This window comes from Sceloporus occidentalis, unplaced genomic scaffold (assembly GCF_023333645.1).
Source record: "Sceloporus occidentalis isolate IW3139 unplaced genomic scaffold, rSceOcc1.0.p SCAF_87, whole genome shotgun sequence".
Classification (NCBI taxonomy): Eukaryota; Metazoa; Chordata; class Lepidosauria; order Squamata; family Phrynosomatidae; genus Sceloporus; species Sceloporus occidentalis.
Window position 1 is genome coordinate 92,273 of NW_028317067.1, and position 27,001 is coordinate 119,273.

Genomic DNA, 27,001 nt, shown 5'->3' on the forward strand with positions numbered 1-27,001 from the left:
ATAATAGATCACTCCACTGCTAATCAGAATACTAGATCACTCCATGGGCAATCAAAATACTAGATCATTCCACGGGCAATCAGAATAACAGATCACTCCACGGCCAATCAGAATACTAGATCACTCCACGGCCAATCAGAATACTAGATCACTCCATGGGTAATCAAAATAATAGATCACTCCACAAGCAATCAAAATACTAGAACACTCCACAAGCAATCAAAATACTAGATCACTCCACAAGCAATCAAAATAATAGATCACTCCACAAGCAATCAAAATAATAGATCATTCCACGGGCAAGCGGGTTAACAGATCACTCCACGGGCAATCAATCCATGAGTATAAAGCAGAATGCAGGCTGGCGCCTGTGCTGAATGCATGGCCGTGTGTTTATATGTACGCGTGGCTCTCTGCAAAGACCAACTGTGGTCATATGTTTGCATACATGCCCCCCTGTGTGTTTGCGGCTGCCCCTCAGTCTCTGACTTCACATTATCTTTCAGAATAACTATCAGTGACCCTTGAGGAGCACTCGTCATGGTATGTGTCTCACACCCTCAGTCACGTGACCCGCGTGCCTCATGTCCCCGCCAAACATGTGAACTACATCTGTGTGATACATGCGTCGCTACCCATTGGCTGTTTCTTGCCCTGTTGCCAGGCAGATTTTGGCTCTCACTTTTTTCAACCAATGGTAGAGCAGTTTAAGGTCTAGGTCCCTTTCCTGGTCCGTATCATAACTGTTGGCCGGGTATTAAGTCCATGAGTTAGCATCATCATCAATACGGTCATCGATACGGACCGGATCAGTCAGGGGACAGAACTCAGAGCTGATCCCCAAGACCCATAACGCTAAAGTATCCATAAATATAATCTGAAGACGCACACTCAGGGCCCCGTTCACAACTTAAACACGGTCTCAAATTTAAAAGTACACAAACTGATCTATACATTGTGGTGTCATCTGTTCTAAATATATAATGAAAAAAAAAGTTTTAGAAAATGTGTTTGCCCCACCCCAGATCTGACATCATCATCAACCCCTGTATGCAAATGAAGCAATACATTTGAGGCGAAATCTCCATAAAAAAGTTGATGTCCTAAGAAAATATTTCCATTTTCCCCTCTGATTCACCCGTTTGCCACCCAATGAAACCGGCACGTTAAATAGACGATGTCTTCTTATGCTCCTCTAAATTGCCCTAAAGGATATTAACAATGGGTCAGAATCAATAAAATAGCTATAGATGATTTAATAAAAGGGAGACGGAATTTACTGAGATGTTACAATTTGGGTAATTGGGAGAAAAAATTGTTTTGAATTTTTAGAGCAATTACAGGTCCAGGTACACCCAATATTGATGAGTTTTGAGGTCTATATCTTGCTAGATAATCCTTTCTACTATCGACTTCTTCTCCTCTCTCCTAACCCAAAACTTTAGTCTCCCTCCAACCCCCTCTCCCTGTCCTTTAACTTTCATTAGCTTTTCTCATCTTTTTTCCTCTCACTTTCCTTTTCCTTTCTATCTTTGACTTCCATTCTTGCTTCTCCCGACCATCTCCACCAACACGTGGCCTTCATCTTCTCCGGGCCTCCATACCCACTAGCTGAAAGACGAAGGACTTATCCAATTGGCTTCTCCCTTGACTTCCAGCCTCGCTTCATTTCTTTCTTCTTCTTCGTCTTCTCATTTTGTCTTCTCCTCTGCTTTGGATATTTACGTGGCCTCCTTTTTTTTTCCTCCCAAAATATTAACCACGCCTGGCAACTCGGTCACACAGCCCTCTTCTCAAACTTACATCCAAGCCTTTCACACCGACAGCCTGTCCTTCCTTATACTCCGCATCTCTACATCAGTCTTTCCTAACGCTCCACGCCACTGTCCACCCATGTCTCCGTGTTCACCGAGCCCCATCCCGTGACACATCGCATGTCTTGGTATTGGTAGTGATCGTAGATTAGCGTGTTTGTTGCTTCCGCAATATTCCACAGAACACAGCCAGCCTTTCTAAAGCAAACATGGAAAGGAACGTGGGATATATCATTTATGATGAGGGATATCATGATGGCTGTCTCTGGTCTGTGGGATCTCGTCTCCTCACGTCTCCAACTTGCCCCCCCCCCCCTGAATTTTTTTGGGGAAAAAAAAGTTCTCCGTACTGTGATGGCTGGTGAAATGTGTATGAATATGTACTTCATATAACCACACAACAAATTCATTTTTATGGATTAACCAAACCCTTACACTTTATAAGGACGTTATAAAAATGTATATTTATGGGATTGAAACAAAATAACAAGGATTGGAAGTGTAACCGTATGTGGACCAAAATAATATTTTAATAAAAAAATTATTATTATAAAAAAATATATATATATATATATTAAAAATATACCGAAAATATTTTAATTAAAATATATATATTTTTGGACTTTATATTGTTTACTGCTGTAGCTATTTGGCACCGGGCATAAACTTGGCATTTGGAATGCAATTGTTAATTTTGGACTTTATATATATATATATATATATATATATGTAGAAAATATATATTTTCTATAGGTTTTAAATTTTTAAAAAATAGAAATAACACTCTCAGGTAATCGAGTAAGGTTGTAAGGTATACAGGGCTACTTTGAACAGCCCCAATCCACAAGGATTGTTTTATATTAAAAAAAAAAAAAAACGATAATAAAACACAATGGGGGTTTATGTATGAAAAAAAATGTTTCTGGCTAAATCACTTTATATGCCTTACCGCCAATCATCGTACGTAAATAGATCGGGAGAACAAAACCCAAGATTTTTTTTAAGGACGTCAAATATATATTTAATGGGATGGGCGCCATATTGTGAGGCATCTCTCCGGCTAGCGGGGAAATTAGGCTGAGACCGTTTCACGTTGAGACCGATTCTAATCTCGTTTTATGTTCTCTTGTCTGTTTCTGTGTTTATTTCCATCCAGCAGGAAGGCTCCCGCCTCGCCTACACGACCCACCATAATCCGACCTGCCGACCCGTCCCTCTTAGATTAATTATTGGAGGCCTGGCTGCTGAACAAAGCTCCCCCCCCCACTACCTCTACCCCCCCCACCCCAAGCCTCATTATACATCATACAGGCATGGTGCAAGCTTCCCTGCTTCATCACCTTGGCTCGGTGTGACCTCTGTGTATATCGTCCTGTACGGAAATGTTCCTTTTTTTTCTAGGCTTTCAGTCATATCGTGATGTGAACTATTATTATTATTTTTTTTTTGTAAGTAGCCGAGGAGGCACGAGGCACCTGCTTTGGCACTCAACCGGTCGGACCACCTATATCGTCCACTCTTCTCATTCCCACACTGCATATATCATTCCACGCGCTCGCAAAGCATATCAGACTCATTGTGTTTCATTCTGTAACGTGGTAGGAATCTTACAGATTAAGAACATGTAGGTCTTATCCTATATCACCTCCAAGTTGTGCTATCTTGACGTGTCCCCTACCAGAGTTTCTAGTCTTTAGTATGTGTAACGTCCCCTAAAATCCTTTAATCCTAAAGCGCCCCCCGTCCCGGGAACAAGCTTCTCCTCCTGATGCTGTCTGTTTAAACGTTACATCATATGTAACGATTCTGTGACTTTGACACACATACAGTATATATGCGTAGATGGAACGTATGGTATAGGACATGTTTCATCTGCAGGGAGCTGGGGGAGCTATTTTAATGCGCACACCTAAGCCTGTGAGCAGTTTCTGAAGAGGAAGCTACGGTGATTGTTCGGAAGAAATCACTATCAAAATTCTAATAGAATATCCTTAAAAATTCAGGTGCAAACAGGATACATAGGTACTGGAAACAATGAAAAACATTGTCTTAGCATCGGACTAAGGGCGTGTTGGAGGGCGACCAACGCGTTCCGCACTCCTTTTGCTTTTAGCTTGTTCTAACATTCCATATCAATAATTATTATTAATATTATTTTGTGCGTGTATGTGCTAAGGATTTATGCAATTTATCTTGCCTGGCGCAATAAGCTACCCAATGGAGGGTAACGCAAGAGAGCGGTTGTATTGTCCCTTTTGGATAAACTGACCGTCTAGGAGACACTCCGCCACCCAGACCATTCCAAAGACAAAGGGTCCTACAGAACATTGCTGTGCATTGAGTTCGCAGGCCCACTCGGGGACATATAAAAGGGAAAAAAAAGTACACGACTTAGCAAGCTTTTAAATCACTTAGATGGATATCCGCGTGAACTCCCAGGTCACCCAGTATTAAAGTCTGCGCTAACCTTTCCTAACACTCCGACCTCATTGTCGACTAATTTTATTAACCGATTTCCCTCTGCATATTTATTTTTTCTGAAACTGATGTTTTATTTGTATTTTTTTTCCCCCTCCCTCTCCCTTCTCTTTTCTGTCTTTGACTGCAATTAGAGCCACGAGGGTTAGCCCATCACGGCCAGAGAGTCCTAAGTCTCCCTATGACATGTAAAAGCCTCCTATGACCTCAGACTGTTGCCTGCTTCCTTTTCTTCTTGTCCTGTCTTGGACTTGCGTGACATCACACTATCTGTTCTGTTGTAAGCTGGTTTTATTGCTACACGCGTATGGAAAAAAAAAATAAATAAATGTGAATCTCGGTATGAAAAAGCAAAAAAAAAAAAAACGACAACTACAAAAAAAAATAAAAATATATCATCTGTTAACGTTAAGGATATTATGTCTATGGTGGTAGCATATCCTTCTATAAATACATTATAAATAATTCTATACATATATATATATATATGAGATCTTCAAGATATGTAAGCCAGTGTGCTTCCATGTGAATTAAAATGTCTTTAGTAGAAGAAAACACGATGTCTGGGGAAATAATTGTCTGTCAGTTGGCAGCTGGTTCTGTATCTCTGCATGTGAAGGAGTCCCAATTGTCAGAAGATGTACTTGGTGCTGGTGTTTAGCTGTGATATCTGTCCGAGCATTGAATAAAATATGTTTCTGTAAAAAAAAGGTCTGCTTGGCATTATTTGAGACTTATGGGCTAGGATAATATAATAAAAGTATGTTTAGGTGGGATTCTCTGTAGCTACACCTTAGAAGGACCGATCTCTGTGAGCGTCATCTGCAAAAAGGGTCGAGTCGGCCCTGCATTATGTATGATTTATTGGACTCCATTTCGCTGATTTAAAGGGACAAAACAGAATTCGAGGGGTCGCTACGATACCATGGATATACGCTGCATTACAGAAATGCTAAACATTTTTGGGGGGGGCATATGATAGCAAGGTGGCCTTTTTTTGTGGGGTCCCCCTTGCAAACGCATGGAGGGGTGGGGGTCTCCAGAATCCCGATATGCATTTACCCCTTCCCCCCACCCTTCCAGGCCGGTATCCTGATGCCCGTGCCCACATTCTACTCACCCCCCCCCCCCCCTCAGTAAGCATACGCTTTGGCTCAGCAAGGCTATCTGGGGGTTAAACAAGATCCCCAGTGGGCATGCGTGGATGACGGTGGGAGCGGTGTCTTGCCAGTGATTGGCTGCAGTCAGTGGTGGGCAAATGAGACCACGGAAGAGGCGTTGGTGCTGCAGCTTCTCCTAAAGTACTTTTTTAAACACATATTAAAGTATGCTGCTAAGGAGGCTACCTGGGATGGTAGGCTGCCTCTTAATTATGTATGTTTTAGCCCAGATATTTAGATATACTAGTTACAATCATGAATTTGTTTTAGATTGTCTATTAACTTTGTTTTTAACGGTTATAAACAGGATAAAACAACCTGCAAGAAACAATGGCCACTAAATAAAATAAAGTATTTAAATTGCTAAAAAAGACAAAAAAGCAAAAATCTGGTGATTTGCTGAATACTTTTATTCAGAAAGAAATTACATTTTTTTCCCCCAACAAGTTTAAATCAATTAGGCAACTGGGGAAAAAAAAAAAAAAAAAAAAAAAAAGTGTCCCCCTCGCCCCAACCTGTGAAAACACCAATAAATTATAACAACCCCTCCATTCTCCTATTAATAAGTGTTCCAAATCAGATGACGGGGCAGCTTCTAAGAGAAGCGCAATCAAATTATATATGGTACAGGTTAACGAGTAGCACTGCAGCACAAAACGCTGCCGAGATCCAGCATGAGTTCCAGGAATTTACAAAATGTTACACACGTACACTATATACAGGAGCGGATCTCTAGAGGAGAGGCAGGGGTCCTTCGGTCATAAAGGGGTCTCCGATCGCTCACTTAGCCCACCCTCGTCCACAACAGCTTGCACCTGGACACCCGATTCCGGTAACAAAGGGATTTATCTGCTAAACAGTAAGTAGGCAAAAAGATGAACCACAGTCAGCTGACAATTCTCAGCCACAGAGAGCAACTGCCTGCTGCAAAAGAACATAAAAATATAACTGTTTGGGTTTATGGATCCTTCGGCTTGCTGACTGATCCTCAAATACTTTTCTTGCTGCCATTTCTTAGAGGGAGAGATGCCCAAACGGCATGCCAAGGGAGATCTACGTTATTACGTTATTGGGGTGCCTTTGGGGCCGAAGCACGCTGCAGCATGGATTCTTTCCCAAATCCTCAGAAATTGTTTTACTGCATAGAGCTTCGCCTCGCCAAGAAGAGACTCTCGAGCATCATGCTGACCTGTCTCAATGGCTTTCGTGGATTAGTCGCATGCGTTCCAGGCTTCGATTCCACGGCTGCATCATAAACGTACAAAACCTACTTAAAAATGACATTCTCCGAAAAGGAACCAAACTCACCGGACTCGGAGACCGTCGTTCGATACAAAAAGAAAATAAAAAAAAATGAATTCTTCAAATGACTTGCCCTTTTCTCGCTTTTTCCTTAACTTTAATATCGCAGTCAGTCCAGACCTGTTAAAATCCCACAGTATAAAAACTTTTCTACGCCCACAGCTGAACTTACGGAAGAAGCCATTTAAATTCCACAGCTATTAGCGGCTCAAAAACACTTTCTTGTGTGCTTCATCCGGAAGGATCGGTACTTAAGAAGTTCTTCCAAGGGATTTGATGGCCGTACGGCTGGGATGATCCTAAATCCCCAGTATGATCAACACAACATCGTCTTACCTCTCCCATGTGAGAAGCAGTCACTGTATCTATGCTTTAAACCACCGGCCCTTCGCAACAGGGCCGAGCGGTTCTTGCGGACACAAGATAACACACCATTACCTGCCATTATGTTACGATTTACCCATTCTCCCAATACTGTACAAATCCATGTTACTTTTATATGAAGCATTAGCGTTAGGGATGTGTGTGAAGCCTCCAGCGGTGACAGGTAACTGATGGTGATGAACATACAATATAATAAATCTATTATCGCCTGCCAGGAGCTGACAAGCAACCCATAGTAATGGAAACGGACTGTATTCCCCATCTCCATCAGTGGAAGCAGCTATGCAAATTGGTTTCTGAAATACTTAATATATCCCTTTTTATGTTCTCAGCGAATGATGGATCTTTAATCCAGAGTAGAAATAAGTAATTCGTTAAAGCTGTAGAATAAACTAATCCAATCTCTAGCCATCGCAACCCATCCGACAGCCCCGTGGGCTTCTTCTTAGAGCACCATTAGATGGATCTCGCCGTGCTCGTCGATGCGGTAGTAGAAGGGGATGCATGTGCTCTGCAGCAGAGAACTTGATTGTTTCTGGGAGTTCTGGATTTCATGCAGGAGCTGCATGATCTGCTTGGCCGTCGGGTCTTCAGAGCCAGAGACTGGGTTCGCTCCTTGGTAGGAAGGTGAAGGAGATCCGGTCTCGGGTGGCCCCTTGTCTGTATTCTCCAAATCAACATTTTCAAAACCTGTTAGAAAAGATAATTAACAAAGAGGTAGTCCGTTTACTAATTTCAAAAGATACAAATGTTTTACAACCGGCTCATGCTATACATTGGGTTTGTAGACTATACCCACGTAGCATGTGATGGACCAACACAGACTGACCAAAGATTACATGGACTACTTCAGGGATTCAGACTCACACCAGCACACCCATTTTCTATACTGATTTACCAATATATTAATTGCCCCGCTTTCCAGCTTACCTTGAGTGTCGGCATCACCTATTCCAGGCGTCTCCGCATTAGCCGGCAACTCCACTTCTCCGAGTTCCATCGGAGTTTTTGTTGCATCCACGTATTTCCCGTGCCACTCGTTTCTTTCTGTCACCAGCCTCGTGACCAGAACCTGCAGTTCTAAGAGCTTGGCCTGCGACCACAAAAACAACAAAGAAAGAAAATAAAATTCCTGCAGAACTGCGGGAAGCTTCAGAATACTTGATGGATGACTACATTTAATACGTCTGTTACATTATGAATTTCAATGATTCCATGGAACCCGTTAAGGCTTCCCTAAGATAAGCGGACCCTCAGTAATAAGTGCCGTAATGCAAATGTGAAGATCTTTTAGATATCGCGTGGTTCACCTTCTCATCAAGGTTGAGGACGGAGAACTAGAATGGATTACCTTCATTTCCTCTTTCTCTTGGGCAAGTCGGCTGACATAATCCTCCTTTTCTTGGTGACGTTGTTTGAGGATAGCCCTCTGACTTTGGTAAAGTGCAATGTATTCTCCTAGAGAAACCCGAGGACGAGAGGACATCATGAGCTGACCCGAGAGCAGTTATTCGAGCGACGTTTCGCTTATGGCGTGAGATCTTGGACAAAGCACTTACCAATGGTATCGGTCTCGCCTGACAACTGGACGCAGCGATGCTCCAGTTCTTCCACTCGGTCCTTCAGCTCCACTTTCTCCTGCATCAGGTCTGTGAAACGGATCTGAAACCAAACGGAGCTCTTACAACCGCGTTCGAAACGTATCCGTCCCCCAAGGCGTGAAGGCACAAAGCTGCGCTTACCACGACGACGCAAGTAATATACTTTAAAAGGGTTTTGGGTACGAAATTAAATTGTGGGTATATGGGGGAAGTACAGAAAATAACATTCTTTGTGGAGGCCCCATCTAATTTAGTCTCCCCATTTATCAATGGGACAGGGTTTTAGGCGCTGGTATTAACACCCAAACGATAACCGAATGTCCCAATACCAAGAACGTTCCCCAGGAAGGTCCATGAATTGTTCCAAAGCCGTACTTCCCCCCCCTCTACGTGAAACAACGGGACTAGAGACGGAGTCTCGTTACATCGAGTGCTGTTGACCTGTGAGAGGAACTTACCGTCAGCTTATCCATGGCAGACTGTAAGGCGTCATACACCTCTTTGGGCACATTCTCCAAGGTGACATCTGTAGACGACATTAAATAACGACAAAGAATAAAATCCCAGTTCTAGTCTTGGAGCCAATGCCCTGCCAAGTGATAGAGATCGCAAATTCTTATCTCGCCAGGTCAGCGACCATTTAAATCTCTGGGTACCGTGGTGCTCTAGGACAAAACGTTCTCACCAGCCGATACATATACTCTCTGTTAGATGCACATCAGGCAAAGCTTGGGAGTCAATGTCAGGGAATGGGGAGAAAATCCTAGCTGATGCCCGGAATGGATTCAAAATAAGTGAAAATCTATCGGATTTAGTTAAAGTTTAGTTTAACCACTAAGAAAAGGTTCATAACCATGTAAAGGAATGAACTAATCCAGTGGGGGTCTCTGCAGCCTTTATCACACAGAATACGTTCTTACAGTTACATTTGGCACGGAGCCGGGTTGCGTTACCTCGGGAAGCGCCCGTCATCTGCTGCTGCTGGAGGTTAGAGACCTGCAGGAGGAGATCATGGCAGTAGTTCTTCAGTTCCGATAGAAGTCTCGCCGTCTCGTCCCGCTCACCTTGTAACTTTGTGATAGCCGAGTTCACAAAGGCCACCTGCGACAAACACGGAGTTTGAAATGGCTTTGATCAAAAACGCGTTCTACATACTAAAGAAAAAGGAAGTGGGGCGGAAAAAAAAAAGTGCAAACTGAGGACGATAAAAATGGAAGATGTGCCGGAATCAGTGCAGGGAGGAGGTTGAAATGTAAAGTATAACACGCAAGGTTAGATGATTCAACAACATTATGGAAGACGGGGTGAACAGCGTAGCTCCACAGGGACGCGACATAAACGGAGGCCGTACAACGTAATTTATTACGATGTAATTTATGGAAGCGGCAAAACTCACCATTTCTTCTCTGCTCTCGAAATCTTCCGGAATAACCAGTGAAGTCTCAGATGTTTTATCTTCATAAGCGTCACCGTCCACCGCATCGCCTGAGGAAGAAAACCATCCATGGAATTTAGAATTTTCCTTCAGCTCAATTTAAACGGCGAACATTAAAAAATACAGCCTGTCCCACCTTCCATCCGCTGTAATTCTTGCTTCGGCGGCTCGGTGCGGATCTGGAACACTTGTTCTCTCAGCTCCTGGTTCTCTTTGGTAAGCAGTTCAAGATTCTCCTGTAAACGAAGGCAAATATTAACAAACAGTCATGCGACATTTTGGCTGATTTTCTCCGCTCCAAACTGAGCCGATGCCTTATTATTTATCGAAAACAGCACAATATCTTTGAAAATGTACTTTTAATGGGATACTAGTAAGAAAATAAGACGGTAGGAGTTGCCCTTTAAGAGTTTTACCGTTGCAGAAAAACATGAAGAATAGATATGACTATTTTGGGGTTTGGCCGATCACCACCTTATCTTAAACAGCCTAAAACATAAGAAAATAATATTACGAACCCTGCTTTTCTCTAGTTCCTTCAGGCGCATATCCTCGCTGACCTTGCGCTGCATCTCCTCGTGCTGCAGTCGGTCCATGAGCTGAAGCTGCAGCATGTACTGTTTCTGGATCTCCTGCCTCTCGGCCGACAGATGCTGGAACGCCGAGCTGTACTGCTGCAAGTGGGCCGAGACCTCATCGCGGTGCGCCTGCAGCTGACGGACTTCTTCCTCCTTTGCAGCCAGCTGCGAACAAGAAACGGACAGAGTGAGGCCGCGTTCGCCCCTCATCGCGTGTAATAACACTAAGGGGGGCGCTCCGTGTTAGCAGCACCTGCTCGTTGACGTGACCCAGGCTCTCCTGCAAATCCGACAGCTTCTTTCCGTGGTCGTGCCGATAGCCATCGACGAGAACTGTGAGTTCCGCCTTCTCGTTTGTCTGAATTTAGGGGGGGAAAAAAAATTGAAAAAAATTGGCAGTGTTTAAGAATATCAGATCTGTACGCAGGACTTAAAAAGAACAATGGGTTGTGGTTGTTTGTCGCTGTAACCGATGCTGTCGTTATTTTCACAATGGTTGAATAACGAGCGATCCCGGCCCCGTATTCGGAAGGTTAAATGCGTTATTTCAGGTATGGGGGGCATTAAGTACTCTGCGGAGGAAAGTTCCTTGTTTTAGATATTCCTGAGAAAAGCGTTTTTGAGGGTTTTTGAGCCCAGGCTGCCAAAAGGCATCACAGCCCGTCTGTGGCAGGAAAGCCCTTCTATTGAAACCAGTGGGAGTGCTTTCCGCGCATACACACAAGGGACTCAATAAACCCACGGTGTTAGCCAAGCCAGTGTTGGAGTGCACTGGAGGTAAGTATCATGTGCGAGTAGATACGTTCAGCTTAAGGTAGCATGAAGTGGGGCAACTGCAGCTTTCCCCCCATGCTCTTCCAACGGGGGACTCCAAGGACCTCTCAGCCATCATATGCATGGAAGCACCTATGATGGCCGGAATGTAACATCATAATGTCTCCAGCTACAAGGAAGTGGTAACAGATCTCCAATCTGCGTTCCACACAGTTAAGCGCTATGGGACTTTATATTACTGCCCACCCCCACGGGTGGTTTTTTTTGCCAACATCAACTGGAACGTTATAGACGGCACATTCAGCCAACTCAGCCGCATGGAGCGGGGTGTTGAGTTATGTCTGTAACAAGGACAAGGTTAAGTGCGATTGATATTCACCAGCTTAACAAACGCCATCTGGAGTTCTGCAATTTGCTCTTTCAGCTGCTTGTTCTGCGTGAGCGCGCGGCTGATGGTGCTTTTGTCATTCTGCATGTGTTCCAGGATCTGCTGCTTCTCTTTGTCCTCTTCAGCGTGGCGCTCCAGCACCTTCTCCAGCTCCTGCAAGCGCACCTCCTGCTGATGGTTGAGCAGACTCAAGTGGCTGTTGTCCTGAACCTGAGCCCGGTATTTATTCTCCAGCTCCCGCAGCTCCTGCGCCAACCTCTCGCACTCCCGCTGGAGTCCCAGAAACTCCTCGGAAGGCTCCGCGGGACCGGCCGGTTCCAAGGCAGGCGTATCAGCGTCTGAAATGACAACGGCAGAATTGTAATACTTAGCAGGGAAGCCACGTCTGCCCGTGACGGCCTTTATCTCATCGATGTGGCTACCTGACGCCAGAAGCAGCTCTGCCACCCGTGTGTCCAACGCCTCAATCCTGATCAGAGCATTTTCCTTCTCTTGGCTCAGCGTCTGGATCTGAGGAGTAAAATTACATTACTATTACGCACAAATAAAGGACGAAAATGATCCTTATTGGACATATCGTAGCTTGCTTTACTCTTTCAATGAGCACGTTGGATCTGGGAAAAGCCCGCGCCTTCCTTCCCTTTCAATAAGTTAACCATCTAACAGAAATTTATAGCAAATAAAGCAAACTCAAATTATATGCATATCAGCATCCGCCTTCCTCTATAATGGTGAGTGATTGTATCTCAAGACAATCTTACAAACGCAGAATAAAGCTCATAAGATGAGAAAAGCTTTAGATCCAAACCGTGCCTCCCTGTTCTTTTTTGCCACTGCCAATTTTTTTAATTTCCCTGCTCACCTCCTTTGTGAATTTCTGGGTTGTTTCCTGCCAGACAGCTTCTTCTTCCTTCAGCTTGTTAACATAATGATCTCGTTCAGCCCTTAAATGTTCAAGAGCCCCGGTCACCTAAATAAAGTAAAAAAAATAAAATAAATAATGCATTAACATGCTTTCACATGCTGGAAGGGAAATCCATGCCTACAGTTTGTGATCCAAGGACTTCATCAGTCCTTTTATTCTGCACATCCCCTGGTGACAAACCTAACGCTAGACTTGACAATATCTCAATAAAAGCCATTGTTAACCTGTGGAAAGGATATATCGATAGATAGATATACATATATATCTATTTTTTTTAAATATATATTTTAAATACTATAGAATTATTGGGAGTTTCCTATAATAAGTTCTAAAATGTAAAGTTCTATCTATATTTTAAATTGCTCCAACCTCCTCGTAGGGGCCGTCAGTCAATTTATAAATCACAGGCAAAGCCAGTTTGCCCGGGATTATAAAAGTCTATTAACGTTGGGTATGCAGGAAACTCTCAACCAGATCTACGCACACTGGACAGACTAATTTCTCTGCCACACAGAAATGTTTTAGAGGCATAAGTCATATGAAGAGCAGGGGGTCTTATGCCACATATTAACAGCCCCATCCCATAGAAAGGGTACCCAAGGGTTTCCGAGGGTGGCGAGAAAGGCTGCTTATAGAGCTATTAATTAAATGCATCTAAACACGAAGTGACCGAATGTGCGCCAAGCTTTGCTTCTCAACGTGAAGTCCTCCCAGGGTCCACTTTTACCTGTGTTAGTTGTGCTTGCAGATAATTTCTCTCCTCCATCACCATCTGGAACTGCTGTTGTGAGTCTGGGGTTCCCACCTGACTCGAGAGCTTTAAAGAGAATAAAGGGCATTTTAGGAAAGGGAGCGACGCGTTCCTTCTAATATAACACGGTCTTGACATTTTCCACCTTCAATAGATCCACAAAGGAGTACAAAGGAGTGCAACGGCTGTTGGCACAACGCTAAGGGAGTATATTCACTAAACAATGAGTTTGCTACAATCAACCCAACAAGCCGCTGGGGCTTGACGCAGCTGTAAGAAACACTGGGAATACTGAAACCATGCGCAGGTAAGGCTGGAACTTAAACTCTAATCCCCCCCGCTGCTCCCATTGGTGTCGTACCATCTGGACAGTGAGTTCTGCCATCTCCAGCTTCTTGTGCAGCTCCTCGGCCTGCTGCTTCATGTCCGTGTTCTCCGAGAGCAGAGCGTTCAGCTTCTCCGTCAGCTCCGAGTTCTGCTGCTTTAGTTCTTCGCCGCTTTTGCTGGACAAACGAAGAGCGGGAGCTCGTTAGCACCGAAGCCGAGCAAGAACTTTTTTTTTTAGCCCGTCCTCCAAAACGGTGACCTACCTATTCTTTAAAGACTCGAGGCGAAGGTTGTCGCGTTCCTTCTCCAGTTCTTTGTTGAGCTTAAAATAGGGACAGGACAGGACGAAAAGTACAGATTTAAGATCTTTCTATTAGGAATTGCACTGCCGTTGTGTTGCCCAATGTTACTCCATCTTACTCTCACATAAGCCCAGATATTATATATATATATATACACAGCACACAGAGCTCATGAGCATACTTTAATGTAACTTTGTTTACCCGTTCCCTAGGCAACCGACATCAAATTCCAAGTTGTGGCTACCCAGCGCACCCGCCATTTATCCCCACCCCTGATCTCTATTAATATAGCAAAAACGATTGACTTCTTTTTGGAGAGCGAGTCCCATTGTTACCTTCTCCGCCTGCTTCTGGTGCAGGGAGATGCCCGATAAGGTGCGTTCCAGCTCCGCCACTCTCTTCTTGGTACTCTGCAGGCGCATAGCGAGGTCTTCGGCCTCGGCTGGAGAGAGAGAGGAAAGGGGGCGAGTTAGAGCCATGGCACCTCAAAAAACACACAATCCACACTTTCTCTGGACTTAGCCAACTAACAGAGATGTAAAACCTTATGTTATATATTAAAACGCTCTAATAACAGAACGACCAACAGTCCGCGTTTGTAGACCATCGCTTCGGACTTTGCACACAAAAGCCTAATAAAACTTTCGCAGAAACCAGACTCTCATCTGTTATTTTGAGGCATGGAGGGGATATTATTATTATATATTGGGTTTATATAGCGCCATCCTATTCTGTAGCGCTGTACAATGGGTATTAGAGATTTAGGTGTGATAATGTGTCACATTAGCATGCTGGTTGCACCTTTTTTTTTTTATATAGGGACATGAGACGCGGTACTTTTTGGATACACTTTCTCATGTACTATTGAACGAACCATGTGACTGTTATTCAGATCCTAATAGCACAAAGCGTCATTTTTAAGAGAGAGATAATTAACAGTTTTAAGTAATTAAAAGGTATAACAAATTTAATGCTGCTCAGCCGGTCTTATTCCGTCTCCTACAGAACAACGCGGTACGGTTTAGACTTTAGTGTTTTGTTCCCATGGATTATAAGCAATACATTAACCTTGTGGCTTCCATTTTTTATTAGACCCGAGCTGTTCGCCGTATAACATGACCGGTCTTTAATAAATTTACAATACAACGTATAGCCAGTATTTGGGTACGTTTGCAAGTAATCCGTTAGATTAAATTGGAAAGAAAAATAAAACATTCCGAACCTCCTTTCTGACGGGCCGCTTGCTGGGTGAAGGAGAGGGAGGTTTGCAATTCAGATTTTTCAGATACCAAAATGCCGATCGTCTGTATATGAACCTGGAGAAAAACAACAAAGATAAAAATAAATTACGTTTCAGGCGGAATATTTCTCCGGTCACAAATCTGAACAGAAGAATTGGATTTGTGCAAAAGGACCAATAACGATCCGGACAAGATTTGCGATTAGTTTTTGGTCAATTTATTTTTCGACAATTTCGTTTCCTGCTCTTTCGCAAAATTGCGCTTTTTCCACTCAGAAACAAAACTTGATGACACGCGCAATGTGTGCCTGAAGACAGAAGAACGAGAAGAGGAAAGAGAAGAAGCAGGGCTGCAGCAAACATCCACACAAGCCCAAAAATAACGATTCAAGAAAAAAAAGTTAATGGAGAGGGCAGCAGGGGCACGAGGAGCCTCCATGCTCAGACAAGAGACTGATGAGGCTGGCACAAGTCATTACCTCCTATGGGGGATTTACTGAAATGCCCCCCAGAAAGCCTTTCTTGCCTCGCGTGAGTGCACACGGCGTACACGTCGAAGGCTGTAGGAGACCTACGGCTGAGCTAGGGAGAGACGCGAGGCTGCCGGGGCATTTGTGAGCGCAGACCGCAATCCCTACCTGCAGTTGTTCCCTCAGGGCTCCTTGCTCCTTGGCGAGCGTGTGATCAAAGCCTTCCTTTTCCTGTAGACGTTAAATAAATAAATAAATAATAAAAAAATCACTAAAACGTGTAATACGCCAAGAAATAATCCCAGTGAGAGGCTGTGCTCCTTGATGACATCACAGTTTTTAGCTGTTAGTGACTAGGGTGTCATACTGCACTTTAGGGGTGAATAATTAAATGACAAGTCAGGGGACAGCCTGGATAAAGATTGTGCGTGTGTGTAAATGTACAGTGTTAGAGCGAGTGGGTTTGCGTGTTAATGTGCATGAGTGTTAGTTACGGGGGTGCCCGAAGAAATACTTTACCTGGTGGAGACGATTCAGAAGATTCTGGTTCTGCTGCTTCTGTTAACAAAAGAGGGAAAACAAATTATTGGGGTTTTTTTGTTTTTTTTATATATATAAACAAGGTCAGAACGGGAATTTTTTTAAAAAATCCAACTTATTTTCTACACATTGTCTACTTATAGGTTTCGGGGCAAACTTTGAAGAACAGTAAAAGGGGATCCGTCCCTTGGAGGAGTCTTTGAAAAGGTGGGATGAGAAATCTGATTAATTGTCGTTTAGGCTTTTCCATTAAAGTCAGCTTCAGCGACGTGAAACGGTGCCTTACTCAAACAAAAAAAATCTACCGCTCAAAAAACGCAAGCCATCGATTAGCTTTGGTCAATTAATTTATCGATGTGCAAGACCATGTAGGTGACCGGTCCCCTTTAAGTGTCTTAATTGATATCTTTCACAAACATGCACAAAAAAACACGTTTTCAGCCAATATCAAACATGTACGTCACAGTTAAACTGGACGGGAAAGCTGATTTTATTATGCGTTTGGACGATCTTGACCTTCGTAATGAGGACGATGCGCCAATTTCTGCATTTAATGTTTTTTGGACATTTTTACATTTTGAAGCGGATGATCCCAACTCTTCATCGTATGATTGGCTGTAGAAAAGCCGATTGAATGTATGGAAGAAACTATTATTGTGATATTGTGTTTCTTCCCTTTGTATCCCGTGGGACACACTCTGTTGATGTAGGGTTGTCTTATACACGCGTTTCCTTAAGGAAAATATTTGTCGAGCACATGGATAAAATCGGCTTACTTTTGCTGAGCAAAATGATTCTAAATAAAATAGATTTTTTTTCTAGTCTGATGATTAATATTTCATAGGTATGAATCCAAATGAAATCCCAATACGACTCCAGCAGGAGGTAAAACCACAGCTCCCAAGGTGCTCTACAATCCTATGATATAGAATAGGAATTGTAGCTCATCAGCCTTGGGGAAGAAAAACCAGGAAGCCCACCGGCGTGAAATACCCTTCCCCACCGGCGTGAAATACCCTTCCCCACCGGCGTGAAATACCCTTCCCCACCGGCGTGAAATACCCTTCCCCACCAGGAAAAGGTAATTCTAGTTTTGGGAAACGTGAGTGAAGATGCCGAACTAGTAAAATTAAACACTGCCAAGAAAATGCAACAGATGGGGGGGGGCGCACCAGGTTAGACGGTCACGGCATTCAGCATGCAATAAAGAACAAGAAATTAATAGAGAAAACTAAAAACAGATGACCCAGATGATGGAAGGAACCAACAGCGTTACCTCAAAGGCCAACAGAGGCGGACGTGAAACGAATCAATTAGGACTTGCAAGGGCCACAATGCGTAATATGCATGTATCGTATAGTGAGATAAGTTTGTAGCAGTTAGGCACGGACCATATAATGTAATGGCGAGGCCCAAACGCCATGCCGAGAATATTAAGCATGATGCCGTCGTAGCTGCATAGTCCTTCCGGTGCTGGATTGTGGCCCCCAGGAGGTAACACTGCCTTCCCACGCTGAGGTCCCAAGAGCCATAAATCACACACACAGAGAGCACAGGGGCTCCGCCGACGCAGCATGCGCCGTTAGAGCGACACGGGCCTCTTACCAGATCCTCTATCTTTTCATTGAGCTGTTTGTTTGTAAGACTGCTGGACTCAAGAGCTGCCGCGAGCTCCTGGAAACGGGACTGCAGCGCATGCATTCAGTTTAGAAGGACACAGAACGGCCGGAACAAGAAAAGAAAAAAAGAAAGAAATGCACAATACAGACATTAGGTAAATGATATTGACCCCCCCATCGTGAGGACCTCACTAGAATTCCATGATAAATAGAAACAATCCAACCAGGTTTTAACATAATCCTCCTTTCACCAGATTAACCATCGCTAGTATCTTGTGGCTGCAAACAGCTTATTACATGGCGGCGAGTTCTGGGAATAAACGCGATCAAACTTACATTTCAATACAGATATTCCTAGAAAAAAAAGTTCACCAAGTGAAACAGAAGCATTAACTGTAGGTTGGTTTAAACCAAGAATGACATTATTAGAAGCTGTACAGGCGAGAAGCTCTCTGGGATTTACGGAGAGTTTTAATGCGATGAAGGAGTCCCCCCCCCCCCCATTATATTAACTACGCTTTATGAAGACTGCAAGACTTGGCTCAAGAGATTTTTTGCTTAGTAAATACATTTTTATCTTAGAAACGAAAACGTTACTAAACAGAAGAGAGAAAAGGTCGAGAGAAGAGTGGAATGAAAGTCGGGGGCCAAGACAGACTCACTTCGACTTCAGGGAGGTCGTTGGGCTTAACGTTTTCTCCATTGACATAGGAGCTATTCTGTAAGAGAAACAGATTGCATCGGAGTTAAAAAAACAAGTGAAATACAATTAAAAAAAATCAAGCAAAAGGGGCTGAATGGTTTAGCTCGCAGGAAGCGAAAGGCATAGAGTGCCGCAGAACCTTTACTTTAAGGGTCAAGCAGAAAATGGAAATAAACGTAAGAAATTGTCTGTTTTGTCTCAAATAAACAAACAGTCATTTGATGCCAAAGCTATCACCAGAACATGCAGCTACCTGGGACACCATCCCGTTCAGTTGCTCTGATAGTTGCCGCAGACTGTCTGTCGATGAGGGAGATCTGGAAGATAAAGGCAGACATGTTATACGAGATATTTAGGACGTTCCAAGCTCACTGCTTTAATACAAAGCCTCGGTGATGTTTGGAGAAGGAATACGCTCGTACCCGTACTCAGCAGAACACTTCTTGACACCATCATGTCCATCATTCTGCGGACAAAGAAGAAACAAGAACAAGTCAACCAGCTGGACAACATACCCAAAGGTGATAAAAAAAATGAAGAGGAAAGAAGGATGAAATGCCAAACAGCAGAACTTTCACACCAAAACCAAGCTGTGCCCAACGCCCAAGCAACAAGCTTCCTCCGACGCGGAGTAAACGAGCCCCTCCACCAAGTGAGCTCAACCACAACCACAGAATCAAGGATCAAGTGCAGAACTCGAATGATGTGAAGAAAAGGGAGAGGGGCACAAGAACCGAAAGGTGCTCGGTGCAAGTTCCCTGCTGGACATAGGGGAAGAGAAGGGGCAATAGGCACCTCGGACAGCGGGTTATCCGAAAAGGGTGCGACAGGAACCCGAGACCCCGCGGAGATATCGTCTGGGGACGTTTCATCGTCGCTCTCCAAGATCTCCTGTCAGAACACACAACACGGATTAGATCACGCGAGGCGAGGAAAGACAACCTGGGAGACGCTCGACGGCCTGGACGGGATAACGATGGATGGATATTATACGATAAAACAAAAATTAAAGCAAAACGAATTTACAGACATGACGTAGAAACGGCAGGTGACAGGAACATTTGACAGATATAACACACAGCGCACGTTAGGTCTATCTGCGGAGGGCAACAAATGACGGGGTCTCTGTTAACACGTAACGAGGACCCTTGGACAACGAGACCAATTGAAATTCTGGCTTGGATCAGAGCATTCCGAAATACAATACCCTGCTTTATATCTGTGCTTAATAATAAAGACCTAATAGTGATTGTAGAGAATTGATTGGACCCCCCCCCCGGGGGAGTAATTATTTCATCGGGGAGCCGTGGCTGCCTCGCACTACCAAGTCATGTAAGAGGTTTCAATATTTATAAAAAAAAAAACTTAATTGTACAATTAAGTTAATCCGATAAGTAAAGGAAGGGGCTGTGGCGGCTCGGAGTCACGTCGCCTTCTTAGGTATAATCAGATCCTGGGTTTGGTGAGCCGATAGATGATGGGTGTGTAGGGAGGACGGGGAGGACTGAGGAAGGTAAATGCTGTTAAATCCCATGTATTTCCTCCCTACGGGATCCTGGTGCAGAGTTCCTCTCCAACGCTATAAAATAAATACCTCTCACGCCATCCGCCGTCACCGACCATAAAACAAGCGTCCGCCACACGGCAGCTGGCGAGCACACTATAAAGCCTGCCTGCTCCTTTAAAGCAACGTCATCTTTGAGACGATAACCCAAGATATAAATTACTACAATGTTAGGGATATTAATGAGACAAAATAGGCAAAAACTATATTTCGTCACACACACAAAATAACAACGCTACCAAACATTGTAGTACCACATCCACAATATTAATTTAAGGAGATACCCTATATTTTATCTCCGATCCTAAATTCTTTCAGATCGCCGAAAATTATAATTCAAATTAGATAGATATCGCCACGATAGTCAATCAAAAATATTTATTTATGGTGAATACAATTTATAAAATCTATATACGAGTCACACAGTGCATGATATAAAACACAACGTTCTTAAAACATGTCAAAAATAAATCTATTCAAATACAGTATATTATCGATAGTTATCAATATGAATTAGTACTATACGAGTCTAACACACAATTAATTTCCAGTCCACTCAGCAACCAAAAATTGATAATAATCAGGGCAGTAATAAAGATATCACTATCTCTCTTATATTAGTTCAACTAATATAACAAATTAAAAATAATTTAATAATGTCTACGAGTATTAGTGAAGTTCCTAATAGATGCAAATGATGTCAAACTTCATCTACAGGTAAAGATACCTTTTCATTATTATTATCACGGGTTATAAGCTGCAGTCTCACAAGCCGCCATATACAATAATGCAATATATTATTTCCCAGAAACAGGGAATTCTATATGAAGAAGACAAAAATCATCTCTATTCAGAATAATAAAACAATTATATTTACCACCACTTGTTGCCGTTGTCCAACTGGTCCTTGTAGAAGTTAATCCAGGTTCAGTGGCAAGAAATTAAATAGGAAAGAATATAACTTTCTAAAAGTTATATAGGTTAGAACTCCAAGTAACTCCAAGAGTGAAATATGGTGCCAGGATCTTTAGATTCCAATTCTCTGGGGTAAATGTGGTGAATCAGTCCGTCCTTTTCCTTTTTCTTTTAATTATCCAAGACATAAGCTTAAAAACAGGGCTTATTATCATAGCCTCCACCTTTTGGTAGGAATTCTCCAATCATAACGGTGGGTTTTACCCATTAAAATTAGGATTTCTACTCATATTTACACCGTTGTAATTTCTTAATTTACCTGTGAGAGACGCTCTGGTCTAAGAATTAACTTAAAACCATTACATATGTGTTTGGAATTTATCCTTGGTCACCCTAATCGCCAAATGTTACTTCCTAGATAGTAACTCAGGCCTTGGTAGTTACCATGTATCCCCCATTCCAAGTTACATTTCTAAGGATATGCAGCGTCTACTCCTTAACTTTCTCATGGAAGATAACATTAATTGTATCATATATACTGAAACATCATTATACATGAATACTTCTTTGTTCTCTATTATAGAGGGAACAAGGACAAAAAGAAATCATCACTATATGATTCAGTAAAATAAAATGGATCTGACTCCATTTTGTGTTCATGTAAAATACAGAATATGTGGAATACATGTTTTCTATCACAAAATATCTGACAAGTTACGAGGTGCACCCGACACTCCCGAGAACTTTACATTATAAAATAGAGCATAAAAAAAGTGGTGTTTTATTTTTAACGTTTACCCATCATGGTTCACGAACCTGGTTTTAGCCATTTAAAAAAGGACAGGGTTGGGCCGAATAAGAAGATAAATCACCAATTAGAACACCATAACTGCTTAATTATTACGCTAGCTGATAACATAGCATATGAAGTCATAAGTCATATACTGTAAATGTATATAAATGCAAAGTGTTTCCAATAGAAGACCAAGTAACATTAGTGTTTAGAGAAGGTAATGGGGCGAGTTGGCTGGGCGTTGAGTTGGTAATTATAGGGTCCTTTTTCGGTCCCAAACACGTCGCTGAGACAGCTGCAGAACAACAGACACTCAGGTCACGTTACAGAGGGAGCGTTCCGCCGTCACCATCGCCCGACGAGCAGAAACGCAGATACGAGGACAACGCTATCTTTGGACGGAAATCGGCCTACTTTCCAGCCAACGGTTACCGCCGAGCAGCGAGCCGGGAAGCCGGAGATCCATCGAAGACGGAAATCAAGCCAACCGGTAGACGGAAACTGAACCGTAAAGGTGGTTTGGTACGAGATGCCGACTGTAACTCATACTACAGGCTCTGTGTCATCAAATCCCAATAATTGAGGGGGAAGGGCTGCTGCACCCCCCACCATGCTTTTATAAGGGGATGCCGTTACATTTAAAGGGACCTCTCAGGTATCATGCACATTAAAGGGCATACGATGGCTGGAGCGCCCCTTTAATATAATAAGCAAATAGTTATTGATCAGCTGGGAAAGGCTTGAAGTATCTACACAACATTTACGAAAGAGGACATAAATATAGGACTGAAAGTCAACTAGAAATACTTATATCTCGTCTGCCTACACCAAAGACGCATCCGAGGCATTTCATGCAAATTTCACTCTCTTTCTTTCCCCCCGATTCACAAATATCTTTACATGTCAGACTCCACATACAACACAAGAAGAAAAAAAGAACAGAAGTATTCTTTATATGACTACTCACACGTGGCATGATATGTCGTATGATACACACACTCAAAAGTTTGGGGTCACTTAGAAACATGAAATGGATCAGAAATCCAGCGCAGACGGGGTTAATGTTGTCAATGACTATTGTAGCTGGAAATAGCTGATTTTTAATGAAATATCTTTATAGGCGTACAGAGGCCCTTTATCACTCCCATCACTCCTGTGTACCAATGGCCCTTTATCACTCCCATCACTCCTGTGCTCCAATGGCCCTTTATCACTCCCATCACTCCTGTGTTCCAATGGCCCTTTATCACTCCCATCACTCCTGTGTTCCAGTGGCCCTTTATCACTCCCATCACTCCTGTGTTCCAATGGCACGTTATGTTCGCTGATCCAAGTTTACATTTAAAAGGCTAATTGATTGTTAGAAAAAAGTATGTTACAGCGAGAAGTTTCCCCAAACTTTTGAACGGTAGCGTGTGTGAATACTGGGATTATGGGTAAATTAGAAATGTGACGGTTCCCCTTAATAATTTTAGCACTGAATGTTTTTGCACCGGTCGCGATGATAAAAGGCAGTCTAAGGGCAGCAGGACCTGGGCGCTCGCTACCTGAAAACCAGGTCAGTAGATCGATTTGATCAATAAATCTGCTGCCAAGTCACGCGGGCTGCTCTACCGGGTCTTCTAAGCGCGAGAGCCTAGTAAGAGTCAAGACAGTCGGCATTCTAGGAAGCCACCCTGCTTAATCCCATTCACTTCTAGCATGCCTGCCTGCACACAGGTGTAAATATATTTGCTGAAATAAATCTTGCTGCTGCGTTATTCAAAGCGAAACCAAGTTATTTCGCCCGTTCGGTAAATGTTGAAATCAAACAATGCTGTGCAACTCAAGCAAAGGAAACAGATGGGGGGGGGGGGTAACGTGAGAATGGCAGCGAGGAAAGGTCAGGGTATCTTCATCCCACCTCACCTTCATGGTGCCCAATGAAGGGAAGGACACCCCATTGGATCTATGAAGATCTGACACCAGTCCCTTCAGTAAGCTCTGAATCTAAAGATGACAACAGACAGAGAGAAAGAAAAGAAGGGGAAAAAATGCTCAGGATGGGGGGGAAAAAACCCGGAAATAAGCAGAAAAGGAATAACCTGTTTAACCCTTTAACCAACGCCAGGGATGCCTTTCAATAAAAACACACAGGCGGAAAGAGGCGAAAACAGTAATCAAGCTTAAGGCCAAAATTCCGACACACTGAATGGAATCGACGAGATCGTGGCCTTGGTCAGCTAATGGGACAATATACAATATAATAAGGCGTCCCAGGGGCCCCCTGCCTGAAAGGGTTAACGGCTTTTAAAGTACGCATGGCACAAAACACCTTTAACCCTTTAAACCCAAATGGACAACCAAGGAAAGACAACTTTTCATTCTGCAAACTGATATTTTGGCAGGCAGCCCGGAGAAAAGGGTAGCACGAGATCAACCCAACCACATTAACCGTTTCACTGCCTGCGGCCTACGTACACTCAACTCGATTAGAAGTATCTTGATCCACAAAGTAGGAAGGAACTCGCTGATCAGGGGGCGCGGAAACAACTTACCTTTCAGAAGAGCGTTAAAAAATGCTCAATTAAAAGAGTGCCTGCAGAGCCTATTGTGTTAGCGGCCCTTTCATCCCTCGTCATAAGTGTCAGCTCACCAGCCAAGAAGGCTATATAACATTTAACAGGCAGCATGGACTTCTGTGGCCCTGGAAAAATGAGTTGCATAGCTGGTGGGACTAAACTAGGACCTAAAGTCACTTTAACTGCAGATTAAACCTAGAGGAGGTTGCTCAAGTTCCGCAGGGAAGACCCCTGCATGCATCAAGTCAAGCGCCGGCACTATGATTGTTTCCAGGCGCTACGGCTCCCTGGTTCTCGGGCAGCGTATAGATCAAATGCGATCTATACACAACGGAATCTGTTTGATTGCCCTCGTTCACCGATCAGAGAGACCAGGAGAGGACCTAGCGAGGATCTCACCATTGGCATGAACAACGAGGACAGAAAGAACTCAAATCGTAAGAGGAGACGACTTACGGGGTCCGGAGACATGCGGGTCTGGATTTGAGGGTCGCCGTCCCCTTCTTTTGTTTTCTTCTTTTTCTTGTTCTCATTGTTGACGGGGGAAGAGGCCTTCTGCTGAAACGCCTTCAACTTGCAAAAGAAAAGGGAAACTCCGTTATTATTCTGGTTTGATGACGCTATATAAAGCAGGCATCACTCTGTAGAACTGAACGCAGTAACGGAGATTGATATGAATTCGGCTAGTACCAAGGTACCAAGCGTACCGCAAAGGGATCTACATGTGTGACACGTATAGATCCATAAAGAAAATAAAACAAATAAAAAACTGAGCTTTTCCTCTTTTTCCATATTTATGACGGCGAATAATTTGCAAACCTTACAGATCCAAAGAAAGAGCATCCGTCGCTCGGCAGGGGAGGAAAAACACGCACACCTTGTTAAATGCATACGCTGAAACGGAAATCGTGCTTTATGCGCGGATTGTAAGCTCCTTTGAGCCTCATCACCTTTCGTGCGAGTCCAACTCGTGATGATGCATCCGCTTAACCCAATGTACTGCTCCGCAGAATATGACGGAGCTATATAAACATATTTAATAATTGTGACACCGTGAATTCACGGACATGAACGTGAGAAGATGTACCGCCCCAAACAGGTCGCGCAAGCCGGCTGAGATAATTATACGGAGGAGAGGTTTAAGGAACGAACGCAGACGGCGGCACCTGTTCTACCAGCCGTGTTGTTACCGGCCGCAGTTCCCATGATGCTCGGGGCAGTACAGCAACCCGCCAGCCGCGGAAGCCGTAGCCCAGAGCTGCCGGTCTGCTACGCGTCGCTTATCCTGGAAAAATAATCTGCTGATTTAGGTCTTCGGGCGTTTTGCAAGAACCTGTTTCTTGTGATGTGAAGCAAAGGGACGGCGTTAAGCAGCAAACAATAGAGTTATTGTGAAGAACAAAAGGATTCTCTTCCCGTAGGAAACTAAGTGGCCCCCGACGTCACCCCTATCCCCCGCGCTACTGAAAACGGACATTTATTGGTTTGTTTGCTCGTTGCTGACGGTCAGGAACCTATTGCTCGTCTTAGACGGATACATTCGGACCCGTTGGAAGAGAAACAAGAAAGGGAACGGCAGAGAACTTAAAAATATACCTGATGGGATAAAAAAAACAGCATTTTAAATATTTCATTCTCTGAAGACACCGCATTAAACTTCCACGAGAAAGATCGCTGCTCCTTCCTAACAGCGTCAGACATCATCCTCTCGCATCTCCTTATAAACTCGCCCCGTCCCATGAAACGCTCCTTACTCACCACCACTCCCTACAGCGCTTCACAACCAGCACTGCCAACTAACACCGAGCGGCATCACAGCAGTAAAGTAATACCCCCGACCCCTACGGCCTGGGATCCGGACCCGGCACTCGTCGGCTGCCATCACTCCATATCCCAATCACCTGTCACTCACACAATCCACCCCCTCGCCCGTCATCCTCCGGCCACCAACGCCTGTCGCCCGTCATCCTCCGGCCACCAACGCCTGTCGCCCGTCATCCTCCGGCCACCAACGCCTGTCGCCCATCATCCTCCGCCCACTAACGCCTGTCGCCCGTCATCCTCCGGCCACTAACGCATGTCGCCTGTCATCCTCCGCCCACTAACGCATGTCGCCCGTCATCCTCCGCCCACTAACGCATGTCGCCCGTCAGGATAAGGCCTGTCATCCTCCGGCCACTAACGCCTGTCATCCTCCGGCCACTAACGCCTGTCACCCGTCATCCTCCGGCCACTAACGCCTGTCACCCGTCATCCTCCGGCCACTAACGCCTGTCACCCGTAATCCTCTGGCCACTAACGCCTGTCACCTGTCATCCTCCGGCCACTAACGTCTGTCACCCGTCCACCCATCAAATCCCTCACCTCATCACCGGTC

The 27,001-nt window shown here is 43.9% G+C and overlaps 2 protein-coding genes across 16 annotated transcripts in view; one reads left to right on the forward strand and one right to left on the reverse strand.

The window, feature by feature from the left end:
* The window catches only part of LOC149284820 (dynamin-1), a 39,329-nt gene extending 34,845 nt beyond the window's left edge, over positions 1–4,484 (forward strand). For 10 of the 15 annotated variants that reach the window (XM_089496179.1, XM_089496182.1, XM_089496183.1 and 7 more), the window contains one exon: positions 2,971–3,040. In XM_089496179.1, the coding sequence (XP_089352305.1) occupies positions 2,971–3,040 (70 nt within the window). Of the gene's footprint in view, positions 1–506; positions 529–2,970; positions 3,041–4,426 lie in introns of those variants that run through there. The other 5 variants (XM_089496176.1, XM_089496177.1, XM_089496187.1 and 2 more) reach the window with 3 other exon arrangements.
* A 3,099-nt stretch (positions 4,485–7,583) lies between these two features.
* Positions 7,584–26,328, reverse strand: LOC149284821 (golgin subfamily A member 2-like). The gene is made up of 28 exons (XM_089496002.1): positions 26,314–26,328; positions 25,081–25,197; positions 23,972–24,052; positions 19,587–19,682; positions 19,214–19,257; positions 19,045–19,108; positions 18,751–18,807; positions 18,075–18,155; positions 16,449–16,487; positions 16,098–16,160; positions 15,442–15,535; positions 14,555–14,661; positions 14,181–14,239; positions 13,952–14,093; positions 13,567–13,656; positions 12,777–12,884; positions 12,337–12,424; positions 11,906–12,252; positions 11,006–11,110; positions 10,693–10,917; positions 10,311–10,410; positions 10,136–10,224; positions 9,688–9,840; positions 9,198–9,251; positions 8,698–8,800; positions 8,490–8,596; positions 8,069–8,231; positions 7,584–7,828 (listed from the first exon to the last, which is right to left on the reverse strand). Exons 1-28 carry the CDS (start codon positions 26,326–26,328, stop codon positions 7,584–7,586), a joined length of 3,036 nt encoding a protein of 1,011 aa, XP_089352128.1.
* Positions 26,329–27,001: the final 673 nt, after the last annotated feature.